General features: G+C 44.1%; 1 protein-coding gene across 1 annotated transcript in view; it reads left to right on the top strand.

Annotated features, from left to right (window-relative positions):
* Positions 1 to 15,017, top strand: part of SMS (spermine synthase) — a 711,777-nt gene that overhangs the window by 331,226 nt on the left and 365,534 nt on the right. Inside the window, exon 4 of the mRNA XM_078657845.1 lies at positions 14,491 to 14,555. Coding sequence (XP_078513971.1) covers positions 14,491 to 14,555 — 65 coding nt within the window. The remainder of the gene's footprint in view (positions 1 to 14,490; positions 14,556 to 15,017) is intronic.

The raw sequence follows: 15,017 nt of genomic DNA, 5'->3' as shown, positions 1-15,017 counted from the left end.
ATGTACCATTATATTTTTCGACTAGACCAGCTGACTGGGGATGCCTGGCTGCACGAAATTTCTGTCTAATTTGTAAACCATCACAAACACTCTGAACCAGCAAGGAGTTAAAATGTGTCCCGTTATCAGACCAGATAATCCGGGGCAAGCAGTATCGGGGGAAATATTCTTTAACCAAAGCTTTGGCAGTTGCAACTGCAGTGGCTTCCTTGGTGGGGTAGCATTCAACCCATTTACTGAAAGCGCAAACCACCACCAATACATATTTCAAATTGTTCACTCTCTCCATTTGTATGTAATCAATTTGTATAACTTCAAATGGCAAAGATGGCGGTGCAAAATTTCCACTCAGGACAGATTCTCTGCCCCCTGAGTTGTAACGCAAACACACAGGGCAATACTTAACCACATGTACTGCAGTTTTGGGAATATTTGGGTTATTCCAGACTGGGTCTAATACTGCACAAATGCCTTTTGCTCCTATGTGTGCTGGACCATGAGCCATGGTCACTACAGCATATACCAATGCATTAGGAAGTAACCAACGCTGCTTCTCAGTTCGATCTATCCAACATTCATTCTTGTCCAGTTGTCCCACTTCCTGTTCCCATCTTTGTGCCTCGTCTATGGTAGCTTCTTTCTGTAACTCTTTTACACTTTCAATGGTATTGTCAAACACAGATGTTTCCGCCACCCACCGGGCTGAAGCACTAGGAAACATGGGAGTCATCTTAGTTTGTGCTGTTTCCTTAGCTACTGAGTCAGCATAAGCATTTCCCTTTCCCGTAGAATCAATTACTTTCTTAGGAGCACTGCATTTGATGATGGCAACTTTATCTGGTAGTGTCAAGGCAAATAACAATCGGTCAATTAAAGGACCATGTTGTATTTTCTGGCCATGGGTGGTAAAGAAACCCCTTTCCCTCCACAGCCTCCCAAAACTATGGGCAACGCCGAAGGCGTACTGGCTGTCTGTGTAAATATTTTCTCTCAGGCCTTTACTGATTTCACATGCTCGTAACAAAGCTATTAGTTCAGCTGCCTGGGCTGAGTGATGTGAGATCCTAGCGGTGTCCACCACCGTTTTTAGGGTCGTAATAGCTTACGCAGCTGTGGCAGTATCATCTGGCAATTTAAAACAAGATCTCAAAACAAAATGAGAGTTGCTCCCTCTCAACCCCAAAGGGAATGGAGCACCAAATTACGTTCAGTAAACAAGAATTTATCCCTTAGGGTATGGACTGTACTTTTTTATATGAACTCCAGCAGCACACGGAACTATTATCCATTCAATTGCAACCACCACTCTTAGTGCACTACAGTGAAACACTTGCAAAAGACAAAAAAGTTATACATTCAAATCTATCAAAGATATACTATTTATTTTTGAAAATGTTAAAAACACATATAAAAAGGACATGTACATGAAATTGATTAAAAAACATATTAAAAAAACATAACAATTCATACAATAGTTTTGGAGAAATCACAAATAAAGACACTCAAATCTGTCTTGTGTTAAGTTAATTTAGAAACTTTTGGTACAACATAAGGGTTAGAACCAGTTCCTTATCCCCTCATCAATGTTGACCACTCCAAATTTAACTTGAATAGAAGCGTTGACGCGTTTCGGCGGTGTTGAATTATTGTAACCACCTTCTTCAGGACAATTTAATACGACTTCTCCTTTTAGTCAGCATATCCCATACTATCGGACATAAGTCGCGTGGTATGGTTGTGGGTATCCTCGTGATTCTATATCGAGAACCCTGTCTCCCTATTAAAATTCAATTTCTTCGTTAGGTATTTTCAACTGCCTTTATATGCTTCCTTCACTTATATAAATAAGGGTTTGACTGTTCCTTATATTGTGTCGGTTTCGCTGTGCTCTTTTTTTTCCTTTTTTTCCCACTAGCGTTGTTTATCTCTCCTTAGATGGGGATAGTAACTTAAATAATTTATGCCGATGCCGAGCATTCGGGTCTTCACTGTGGGTACTGTTCGCTCGTAGCTTATATTTAATGCGATACGTTTCCCCGTGTGGCGTATTCGGTCCCGACGTCTGTTTCGTACCGTTTCGAAATAGTAAACCCACTACTACTAGGGAGACAGGGTTCTCGATATAGAATCACAAGGATACCCACAACCATACCACGCGACTTATGTCCGATAGTATGGGCTATGCTGACTAAAAGGAGAAGTCGTATTAAATTGTCCTGAAGAAGGTGGTTACAATAATTCAACACCGCCGAAACGCGTCGACGCTTCTATTCAAGTTAAATTTGGAGTGGTCAACATTGATGAGGGGATAAGGAACTGGTTCTAAACCTTATGTTGTACCAAAAGTTTCTAAATTAACTTAACACAAGACAGATTTGAGTGTCTTTATTTGTGATTTCTCCAAAACTATTGTATGAATTGTTATGTTTTTTAATCAATTTCATGTACATGTCCTTTTTATATGTGTTTTTAACATTTTCAAAAATAAATAGTATATCTTTGATAGATTTGAATGTATAACTTTTTTGTCTTTTGCAAGTGTTTCACTGTAGTGCACTAAGAGTGGTGGTTGTAATTGAATGGATAATAGTTCCGTGTGCTGCTGGAGTTCATATAAAAAAGTACAGTCCATACCCTAAGGGATAAATTCTTGTTTGCTGAACGTAATTTAAAACAAGAACCATCAACATACAACTCTCCTTGGGGTTCTGGTAAAGGGGTGTCGGTAAGATCTACACGCCCTTTTGTTTCCTCTTCAGTTCTAAATATACAATCATGGATATCATCCTTTTTATCATTGGAAGGGAGAGGCAATAATGTTGCTGGATTCAATGTAGCACATCTTTTAATTGTAATGTGGGGTGCAAACAATGTTAGTTCGTATCCTGTTAAACGACCACTAGTAAGGTGCTGGGTCTTAGTTCTATTTAACAGATTATCCACAGCATGTGGTACCATGACTGTGAGCTCTGTATTCAAAACTATACCTTCTGATTGCCGGATGGCCACCGCTACCCCCGCAGTGGCCCTCAGACAACTGGGAAGGGCTTGTGCGACCATGTCTAGTACTGATGAAAAGAAAGCACAGGGTCTCTGTTTTCCGCCAAAACCCTGTGTTAATACTGAAAGGGAACAACCGTCCACCTCGTGCACATAAAGTGAAAAAGGCTTCTGGTAATCCGGGGTACCCAAGACAGGTGCAGAACACAAAGCAGATTTCAAAGAGTCAAAGGCTTCTTGATATTCATCCGTCCAGGATAGGGGTTCATGCACATCTTTGGTAGTCAAATACAACAGGGGTTTAGAGAGGAGTGAATAATTAGGAATCCATTGGCGACAGTAAGAGGTTATGCCAAGAAAAGCACAGACATCACGTTGGGTACGAGGTACAGACATGATAGTAATTACAAATATTCGTTCTGGTGTTAGTCGTCTCCCCGCTTTCGACAGTAAGTGGCCAAGGTAGGTCACTTCCTGTCGACAATATTGAAATTTGGAGAGGGAGACTTTGTTTCCTTTATCAGCCAAATGATGTAACAATTTCACAGTCGCTTCTTTGCAGCCTTCTTCTGTATCGGAGGCCACCAAAATATCATCCACATACTGGATAATCGCATTACCTGCAGGCAAAATTAATTCATCCAGGACTGCCTTCAAAGCCTGGCTATATATGCTGGGACTTTCTGTATAGCCTTGGGGTGCACGCGTAAATCTAAAGCTTCGGCCTCCTAATGAGAATCCAAAGATATGCCTGCTATCAGGATGAATTGGAATGCTAAAGAAAGCATTCTTTAAGTCTATGACAGAAAAATATTGTGTCGTAGGGGGAATCATGGTGAGAATTGCTGTAATATCTGGTACCACTGGATATTGAGGGACTACTATTTTATTGACGGCTCGAAGGTCAATCACAAAACGATATGCAGTCTTATAATCAGGGGCGCCATCAATTGGGGTCTTCTTCAGAATCGGCAAAATTGGACTATTACAAACGTTAGCAGCTGTTTCTTCCACTACCCCCTTGTCAATGAGGTCACAAATTATATGCAACAAGGCCTGTTCACCTTCTGGTGAAATCTTATACTGAGGAATGCGTGGCATCTGTGCATTTGGTTTCAATGTTATTGACACAGGGGCTATTCTTAACAGACCAACATCGGTTTCCTCTGTCGCCCATAGTGTCCGAGGAATGGTAGAGAATTCAGGGGGCAAAGTCTCATTTTTATCAAAGTATTGAGTCTCTTTCACAGGTGGTTTCTGCATTGTCAGAAAAACACCATCAGGGGAGCAATAAATACGTGCATGTAATCTCTTCAAGATGGCTAACCCTAAGAGGTTTTCACCACAATTAGAAGTTAGAAGAAAGGGTGTATGCATGGAGATGGGACCTATCGTAAAAGGCAGAGGTTTTGAAACTGGGCTCACTACCGGTATTCCAGAGAATCCTACTGATACATTATTTTGGCCAGACAGAGCTGCCCCTGGGACCAGTGTATGGGCGACTGAACTACTCATCGCCCCAGTATCCACTAAAAACTTTCCCGATGTACCCAACAGTTTTCCTTTTACATAAGGTCCCTCTTGGTCAACTGGTACTGTAATATGGCCCCGCTCTGTCCATGGCTGTCTCATGCATAATCCCGTTCATCATACCTGTCATCCGGATAAGTTTCGCTGTAGTATTGTCTGTTCTGAGGGTCATCAAAATGATTCTTACGAGAACCCTCATGTTGTGACTCCTCCTTTCTCATGCTATTGCGATCTATATTCCCTCGACCCCTTCCTCGTCCTCTACTAGGTCCGTTCCTTGCCAACAGAGGGCTATCCACCCTCCAATGTCCTTCCTCTTTACAATAGGAACATTGGTTTATCCCAATATTCGGAGGGCCTCCTCTACCTCTTCCTATAATCTGGCCTCTCTGAAATGAGCCTCGCACTCCCCGTCCTGAATTGTGCTCTCTACTGACTTGCTGCAGTAGTGCTCTAGTTTTTAGATCCTTAGTCTTTTTCTCTGATTTTTCCTTACTCTCATTTTCACGATGTTCATAATATTGGGCCATGCTAAGGATAACAGATGGTGCAGCCGTAGTCCACGTGCTTTCAGCTGATTGGAGACGGGACATAACCTCCGGGAGCAAATTTGTGACAAATCTATTTACAAATAATCAAATTCCTCCCTTTGTAGAGATGTCCTGGCCACTAAAATCTATAAAAACGTTCTCAAACCGAGTAAAGAAATCGGACACACTTTCATCCTTTTTCTGTTTACACAGTGTTAATTTATCCCAATCTACTTTCCTAGGAGGGAGAAGAGTCTTCATGTATGTAACAATTTTATCTGGTACTGCTAATATTTCATCCCGGGGTTTTTCACCTGGCTTTCGTTCCTTATCCCAATTTTTTAATTGATACCATGTTCCTCCTAATTCGGGGACATGGTCCGTATCATGTATCTGTCTCCAAATATCCACCGGAATCAGGAGACCAAAAAATAGCTCGATATCAGCTATAATCATGATGGCGGAATTGGCGGCTTCGGGCAATTCTTTATAATAAGCTGTAGGATTTTTACGGGGGTCAGGGAGCTGGGCTTTTAACGTAAGGACCTCACGTCGTTTCCAAGGGGTGTAAACCCATTGTTCCTGAAGTCTAGCGTCCACTCGTGCTCTTGTGACTGCCCCCGTTATCCCTTATTTCAGGTAGTTCCGGGAAGAAAAGAGAATGCACCTCTCTCATGGGGTGCTGCGCTCCCCATTCGGCACTTTTTCGGTGCATCCGTTCCCGATAATGCAAAAGCGTTGTCACATTCTGATATACTTCCTCAATTTGGAGATGGAATTTATGAGCATGATCCCTGATGTCACACAGTATTTGAGGAGGCAATCCTTCCTTAAAACACTGTTCCCATAATGAAATCAATCGGATCGCCATGCTCTCTAGAGCCAGCTGCTGTGCAACGGGTTCAAAATCCTTCATGGTACTCCAAATATCCTCCAAAGTATAAATAGGATTCCGCATCCACTGGGATGCCTGAATTATAATAGCTCTCCTCTCCTCCTGTCCCAACAGCGACCGAGTGAAAGCTCATTGATCACTCAAGTCAGACAACGGTCGTGTGGGCGTGGCACCCGGACTAATTGCATTTTGGATATCTAAAGTAGTCTGAGGGGAGAGAAACACAGGGTGCAAGGGAGAAGGGACAGCCGCGTCCGGCTGAAGGGATATTAAGGGTGAGGTAGTTGGTCGAAGAGAAGGAGGGGAAAACGGAACATCATGTCCCGATCTGCCAACGGGGGCCGTGGCGACCACCCCTATCAGTGGCTTGGCGGCCGAAACGGCTCCCGTCTGATCAACTCGTAACACAGGTACGGCTGGATACAAGCCTTGCGGGGCATAAGGAGGAGGTGGTGGGGCTTCCAGCAATTCTTTTAATTCATCTCCTGTCTCTGGTCTAGCCACATAGCTTTTATCGGTCTCCAACCGAAACTGCCTATCCATCCGTTCAATATTTTTTTCCACCTTTTCCTTATCATACGCCACTGCTTTCTGAGTGACTGTCTGACCTGATTTCACCCTCCCCAGCTTCTCCTCTCGAATTCGTCGTCTTTTTACTTCCTTCAACCATAAGTTCAGGGAATCAAACATCGACTGACAGCTTTTCTTCATAAATAATTTATTCTGTATATAATTAATCTTTTTCTCATCAAAAGACTACGTAAGAGGCCATTGTAAATCCGAATTATCTTTAGTATACTTGTTCCAAAGGGTATTAAACCAAATCGGTTGTAGACCATGTTTGACATACATATCAAAACTGGGACTGCCCTCAGGAGGGGCCAGCTGTCTTTCTTCAAGCCGTGTACCTCGCCGACAACAGCACCCAAAACATATTTTACTAAAACAAGACATTCTGATGATACTTACACGTTTTGTCTACACAAAATCACAAAATACATGCCCATTTGGACGCGTCCCTTTTCACCGGTGACTCATACACTCTTCATTCAATCGTCACAATAAAGTGCTGTAAAACAGTGCAAGGCAAATACTTCTCAGAATCTATTCTATGCAAATGACGTCTTCAAATACGAACAGAGCCCGTCGACTCCTGTTCGGGGAACCGATTTAAAAGAATTCCAGACCAACAAAATCTCACCAAAAGGGAACAGTCGTCAGACTGTTCTGAGAGCACCTGATAGGCGAACCACGAACTCTCTCACAGGCCATCCCATGGTCCTGTTCTGGTTGGGCCGGGCATCTGGACACGTCTCCAGAACCCTAGCTTACCCAGTTGCTCCCAGGGCTTTCCCGGAGAGAATTCGGCCGAGCGAGCAATGCCGTACTCTGCTAAGGCATCAGATCTAGTCTCAATTATTCACCAAACAAGTCTGTGGGGTCTCTACCCGCGCAACCCCTTCGCCGCAACGGTAGATCCCCAGATTCCCTCGTGGTCCTGCTTCCCCGGCCACCTTCAAACAAAGACAGTTAACTGTTATCCCCCAAAAAAAAAGAAACACTTCCTCTGAGTGATCCTTATCCAATCCAATCACAAATATCACTCACCTGGTGCACTCAGGTCGATTGCGAATTCTCCACTGCCGACACCTAGACAGACCGACACAGTCTGTTCTTCTCTCGGGTTAAGCCCGTAGGACTCCGGCGTAGGGTCTTCAGTAGCTGGGAGGGATACTGGGCTTGAGAGTGGAACGGCTTGTTTTCATACCACAAACGGGTGTCTCAAATCAGGATCCTCTTTCTGTCCACCCACTCGTCCAGAACTCTTCCTTGTCCCGTCACCCCTGTTTACAGGAGGGGACGACCCTATCGCGGAGTCCCGGCGGAGTCGCCAACTGAAGGATTCAAAATTATTCTAGAGGGCTATACTCACCAATAGCTCATATGCTTTTATTTGTAATAATAATTCAGTCGGCAATGGAGAAGGCTCATTCGTTTATTCATCAAATACAAGCCCTGGCAGGGGAGCCTCAGTCTACATGACCCTCGGAGGTGCGCAGAGGAGACTGATTACATGTTCAAAATACAAAGCATATATACGTTTCATGCGCTCAAGATGACACCCTACAAGGAAAGATACAACTTGTCAGCAAGCCAAGAGGAATACCCATATGAGGCACAATTGATTTGCTAGTAGCCTAGGCCTAAGCTATTCCGGGGGCAGGTCAGTAAGGTGCCTCTCTGTCTATCTGTAGCCCGGGGAGTACAGGAACGGGCTCTGCTAGAATGTGCGCATCCCACAAGAAGGGAAGATGTGACCTTGGGTTTCCTTGAGCTACCAGCTAACAACTATAGTAAGCAGCTTGGCTGCCGTTGTGGTTTCGAGCAGAAAGCGTAATCACGTGATTTCAGGGAAACAGCACTTGCACATAGAGAAACGAAACAAAATGGCTCCGGTCATACCAATAGGAGCAAACAAGTCCAAAGTGAATCATTGGTTAATAGGCGATCATAGTGAACTCTAATTACAGGATTATATAATTAAGAGGTTATATTGAATATATTAGGCCAATAATGTGTGTTTATCAAATTTAGATCCCAACAGAAAAGGACCTGAATCATTCTAGAATGGTGCCATCCAGTCCCATCCTGAGTATGAGGCGTTCGAGGAGTGTTTTGTGGTTAACCATATCGAAAGCCGAGGATAGGTCAAGGAGAATTAGGAGACAGGTTTTGCCTTAGTCAAGGGTTTGTAAGGCATCATCAACGATGTGTAAGATGGTGGCTTCAGTGCTGTAAGCAGGTCTGAAACCGGATTGGAAGTCATCTAGTAGGTGAATGTTAATGATGTTTTGGCTCAGCTGCTGCTGTATGCATTTCTCAAGAACTTTCGCTAAGAGTGGGATGTTGGATATTGGTCTATGGTTGTCAGGGGAATCAGGATCCAGGGTAGATTTTTTTAAGATAAGGCCCAATTGGCCGGCTTTAAGAGAGTCGGGTATTGTTCCCTGTAGGAGGGATGTGTTCATTATTGCAGTCCAATAGGGGATGATCGCTTGAGAGGCGGTGGTTAGGCAGGTAGAGGGGAGAGGATCATTGTAGGGATTGTTTGGCTTTAAGGAAGACAGAACGTTTGAGACAGAATGTTCCTCGTAAACTTTGAAGTAGGACCAGTGTGCTAGGTTTTTGGGTGAAGTCTGGGAAGGCAGTGCAGAGGGAAGAGATGGAGCCAATGAGATTTGGGAGAGCGTTGCCGATTTGGCGGAGAAGATGTAGATTGACTGCTGATGGGTGCTGTTTCCAGTTGCATTCAGCCTGCTGGAGGGATCTCCTCTCATTGTTGAGGGATCCATTGAACCAGGGGTTCCTGTCTTTGATCATGGTTCTTTTTAGTTTTAACGGAGCAAGGTCATCGAGAATGTTGGATATGGTTTTGGAATAATGGTCAGTGAGGTTTTTGAACGTGGATACGTGAGGGGGGGTGAGCCTCACTGCGGTCAGCCAGTTTCCCGTGATCCAGGTTCTTGCTGTTTCTAACCCAGCGTTTGGGAATCACGGCATGAGGTTATCATGTCTTGTGGGTTCCAGGAATGTGACAGTGTGGTGGTCAGACTAGTCGCATGGGGCTATGGAGATAAGCTTGACCGCTGATTCCTTGGAGACGATCCAGTCAAGGGTGTCGCCTTTCTAGTAGGTTGGGAGTGAGCAGGCTTGGGTAAGGGCTTGGTCGGTCAGGAAGTCTCTGATGGCGTTGACCTGTGGGTCCTTGGGGCCGTTCCAATGTAAGTTGAAATCGCCAAGGAAAATGTCATTGGAATTAGACGAGACCTTGGCTGTGAGAATTTCCCTAAGGTGGTCAGTGAAGGTGTCTTTCATGCCTGTGGGGTGGTAGAAAATGTGCAGTCTGCACAGTTGGGTGGTATTGTTGCATATAGACAGTGCAAGGAATTCACAGGAGTCTGTAGGATCATCCGGAAGCTCGGTAACGAGGAGGTTAGAGCTCTAGATGCATGCAATGCCTCCCCCTTTTTGTTTGGATTGTCTGTCCAGCCTTACAATGTTGTAATTGGGTGGGACTAAGAGGTCAAAGCAGGGCGATGAGGAATCATTGAGCCAGGATTCTGTCGGGATCGGCAAGTCCGATTTTTGGCTCAGTATGAGATCGGCGATATCCGAGGCATGCTTTACTGCTGAGTGGCAGTTAATTAGGAGGCCGGATAGTGGGGGGGGTCGTCGTGTGAGTCGTGACTAGGGGTGGAGATGGGTACTAGCGTTAGGTTGCTATTGATCACTTCTCTGTCACGGGGGGGGTAGCTTATCTGTTTGGGTTGGATGTAACCGCGCAAATAGGGAGTTTGACACTCAGATCTGCGGGACAGGAGGTTATCGGGACAGATTTGTAGGGACTTCTTCCTCCGTAAGGTCTAGAAGGCTAGGCGTAACTGGGGCAGTAAGGAGAAGGGCCAGCGTTTCCTCCTCAGAGAGGTGACAAGGCTGATTGTGGGGACGCAGGTGTGTCATGGATAGCAGTAAAGGGTGAAGGTGGGGCACTGAGGAAGGAGCAGAAGTAGAGTACTGCGAGAGCTTGAGATTCGCAAAGGATAGTTCAGTGAGGTGCAGGAGGTTCTTTAGATCCAGAATGGCGTTGTGGATGCTCAGGGTTAGTTCAGCAGCTCTGTGGTGGACAGTGTTAATATCCTTATAAGTGGGGGGCTCATGCGGGCAGGGGGCGTGGGAGCGATTATGAGGGACTGTGCTGGTAGCCTGGAAGTGAGGCTAGGTCGATCCGTGTCACGAACCAAAGTCAGAGTTTTCATGTCCCATAGGGAGGGGGGATTTTGCGGTGGAGAGGTTGGAGATTTTTGGGTGCTTCTGTTAGCAAGCGCTGGTAGTATGGGGGAAGGGCTAGGTCGACTAGAGTCAAGCGCCCTAGAGGGAGTTTCAATGGGCAAGAGAGAGGGAAGGACTTGAGGGCAGGGGTTAAGAGGTTTGGGTGCGCTTTGGTTTGCACACTCTGGTGGCATGGTGATGGGGCCGGGTCGACCTGTGTCGTGAGCCCTAGGAAGGGAGTTTTGTGAAAGGATAGGCACCCTTGTCTGGTTGGGCGAAGGAAGGTGCGGGGGCGTGGACAGAAGAGGGTTGTGCACATATTTCTTGAGGAGGGTGAAGAGGTCAGCGAATTTAATGAGGTCATTGAGTGGAGCTTGGATCAGGATGATGCCGTTTTTGTATAAGCAATGGTGAGGTCAGCTCGCAGGTTAGCAGACGTTGCGATTGTGTGTTTATTGCCGTAAGGGATATTTCTGGCTTTGTGCTCCTTAACCACTTGGCTGCTAAGGGGTGTGTGCGAGGTCCATTGACTTTCCATTGAAATCAATGGAAAGTCCATGACGAGTTACCCTTGTCATTAGCGCTGAAGGGGTTAAGGAGGTTCAAGATGTCTTTGCGCCATAGAGAGGTTTTCCTGGAGTAGAAGATGAGGTCGTTGATGACGGTGCCTTTATCTGCGCTAAATCGCAGGTCCGAGATCAGGGTCTCAGGGTGACTTTTCAGGATGGAATGTTTGAAGGATTTAGTGGCTGATTTGGAGAGATTAGGAAGATAAACCACTTATATTTTATGTTGCTCCAAGCCAGGAGTATTAAACCTGTTCTCAAGTACTGCTTATGAGGGGTGAGTAAAACGTATGTATAGCCACAGCGATCATCCTTTGAAAATGTCAACTGCCCCTTAGCTGTGTGTCTTCTGTAGATGCTGCACTGCCACCTGGACCATAGCCATCCTATATGCAGATCTTTGAAGCTATCCAGTGCTAGTTTCATGGTACATGAAAAATAACCAGAAAGAATAAAAGCCCCTTTCAGGTGGTAAACATTAGATCAGTTTCATCCTAGCAATATCCATTTAACAAACAAATGCTAGCTGGGAGAACCTTTTGGTGAACTGAGTAATAATCCCTCTACCTTTCCTTAATTTTAGTTTGTATCTCCTCAGTAGAGTCCAGCTATGCTCGCGGAGGGGGCGGGGGATTCACAGGGGTGTGGGGGGATCCTTGGGGGTGTCGTTGGGGGGGATCGTGGGTAAAAAAAAAAGGAAATAAAGTTAAACATACCTTTCTGCCGGGCCCATCGTCTTCTCTGCTCCTGCTCTCCTGTCAGGCTCCCTCCCTAAGCCAATCACAAATCTGGAATGCAGCATTGTGATTGGTCGTGACGGTGCCCAGCCTAGGGCTAGTGGGGTGGGCTTGTTCTCCATATGGAGAAGGGCAGAGTGTGCATGACTGGTTTGGGCGACCCCTAGAGGGCCGACTAAACAGTCTTTGCACACTGACGAGGGAGCGGGCAAACCACTCCTCCCCAGCCCTGCTTGGAGAGCAGAGCAGGCCCGCCCACTCTCACGCCTGCAAAGCAAACATAAAATGGTAATAACTAAAAGTTATTACCATTTTATGTTTTGGCTTCTCGCACTGCAAGAAAGCAGTGGGTCGACACTCCTCCACCGTAGCGGAGGAGCGGCACCTGCGCTTAGCTGATAACTGAACAGAATTAAGATTATTTGTATCTAACCTGTGATGAAGACATACTAAATTCCACCAACATTGAAGATTAAGATTGTGGACTTCCAAATGGAAGTGATTAAATGAATGGAGATTGAAATCAGGAGGTAGACAAATTTAGGCATTCTGAACTCGGAGCGATACAGCGCGGGATTAAGCCGACTGAGAGACCGTTTGCTGAGGATTATTGACCGCAAACTTCCAAGTGTTTATTTTGTCTATACAGACGGCCCGACAACTCTGCCTCTTTTTGTAGACGTGGATTACATATTTTTCCGTGATTAAGCACGGCAGAGGCTGAAGATTTCTATGCAGACGCTGAGACCGACTTTCTGGCAAGGTTTCCTTTGGCCTACAGTCCTGATGAGGCCCAGATTAAATGGGTTGAAACGTGTCGACCATATATAAAAAGAAGCCCTTGACTATTTGAACTTGTGCGTGAAAAGAAATAATTGCAACACCTGTCTATAGTGTAAAAGGGTGGAATGATATATACCCTGAGAGGTGTTGACACAAGGGTTATCTTGATTAATGTGAACTGCGAATCACATATTTTCTGTTCTCCAAAGGTTTTTTCGCAGCACTACTAATATTCAGGCCCTAAGGATTCTGTTTTGTCTTCAGATATATAAATGTAGTGTTTGCATGTATATATATATATATATATTGTATGTCCTTGTAAATAAATGTGTATTGTTTATGTTTAAAAACATGTGCATATATAAATAAAAAATTAGATGTATACCGATTTACATCGGATTTACAACCTAGTGTGTGTGCTCTTGAATTGAGATAATCAGTTGGTTTGAGATTGACTTTTTTTCTGATAGACTAATTAATGTATCCATCATCGATAGAAATAATTAATACTGTATCTATTCCACTGCATTGTTTTTGTTTGTGTTTGGCTTTCCTAGCCCAGATGCAGGTGGATTATTAGGGCAAACCCCCTTGTTTGGTAACTGCTTGGAGAGCAGAGCAGCCCCGTCCACCCGCCCGCCTGCCCGCAATGCGCAAAGCAAACATACAATGGTAATAAGTAAAAGTTATTACCATTTTATGTTTTGGCTTTCTCACACTGCAAGAAAGCAGTGAGGCAATGCTACTCTACCCTGGTGGAGGAGCTGCCCCTGTACCACCTGCCAGCTTTACAGAATATTGAAACTTCTGTAAAAAAAATTGTAATTGAGAAAGCTATATCGTTAAACCCAAGTTGTTTCAGTACACATTCATTCTTGCACGCTATGTGCTTCTGAAGACCTAATATTTCACCTTTTAAAGTCCGAATCTCTTCGTTTATTTTTATTTGTGCTTCAGAAACACAATTATTTCTTGAACGTTCCAGGTTTTATAGCTCTCTCGCGCCCTCGATCATCTATCTATCTATCTATCTATCTATCTATCTATCTATCTATCTATCTATCTATCTATCTATCTATCTATAGATAGATAATTGCACTATACTTATGGCCTGTGAAGTTTATACCTAGACAGAAGATAACCAAATCCATTAGCGTTTCAGAGACTTGACTTCACAGATGAATGAGTCAATTGGAAATGTACGATATGCACACCCAAATACATGACCTCTGCATGGTCTAAAACATGGTACGGCATATAGAATGATGCATAAAGGTTTTTTTTTTTCCTTGACAATCCGTTTCATGCCATTGTATTACATCTCTGTGTGCTTAGCCTCCTCCGCTGACATCTGTGTGGACCGCAGTGACGGATTTCAGTCCATCCCTTTCCATTCAGTATATCATCTTTTCAGGATTGTTGCAATGTGTAGCATTCCGTGGTGCTACAGTGTACCGTTGCTAGTGCAACAATGAAAGATTCTGTCTGTGGTGTTCATTGAATAATTAGTCAGTAATGCAATTTATGGTAAAACCATAGGCAGCAGTGATCCTATTAGCAGAAAATGTGTTTCATGAAAAATATTCTAACAGCTCCTCATTTTTATTATTTATTTTCAGCTGTTAAACAAGGTGGAAGAAAAAATGAGGGCTCTCTTTCGCAGCGGTATCCGGAGGGTAAAACGGTAAGTTCCTTTTTTCTAGCATTTTGAACAATATTTTGTATGTTGATGTGTAAACCTGTAAATATTATTTCGAAATTTCTCTTACGTTTCATTTCCAAAAACGGTGTGCATACAAAGTCAAAGTCAAAGTCAAAAAGATTTTATTTGTGTAGGTACTCAACTGAGGACCACAAATATAACAAAAAATGAAATAAGAATTAACAAAAGATAAGTACATCACAAATTAATATAAAGCTAGCGTAGATTTAAAAAATTTGTACAAATTATAACATACAAACTCATTCGGGGGGTTGATACCCGCTATTAATATTTCGGATTCCTTTACTAGCCTGCAGGATCTATATATCGGCGAAATATATTGAACGCGAGCTGCTACTACTTTAAAGTTGGGGCAAATGAACAGTAAGTGTTCCACAGTCTGCTCACCCCCTTGACATAACAAACACAGATGGGAGCAATCTC

Source organism: Lissotriton helveticus, chromosome 8, assembly GCF_964261635.1.
Source record: "Lissotriton helveticus chromosome 8, aLisHel1.1, whole genome shotgun sequence".
In the NCBI taxonomy this organism is placed as follows: domain Eukaryota; kingdom Metazoa; phylum Chordata; class Amphibia; order Caudata; family Salamandridae; genus Lissotriton; species Lissotriton helveticus.
This window is presented reverse-complemented; position numbering and strand designations above follow the sequence as displayed.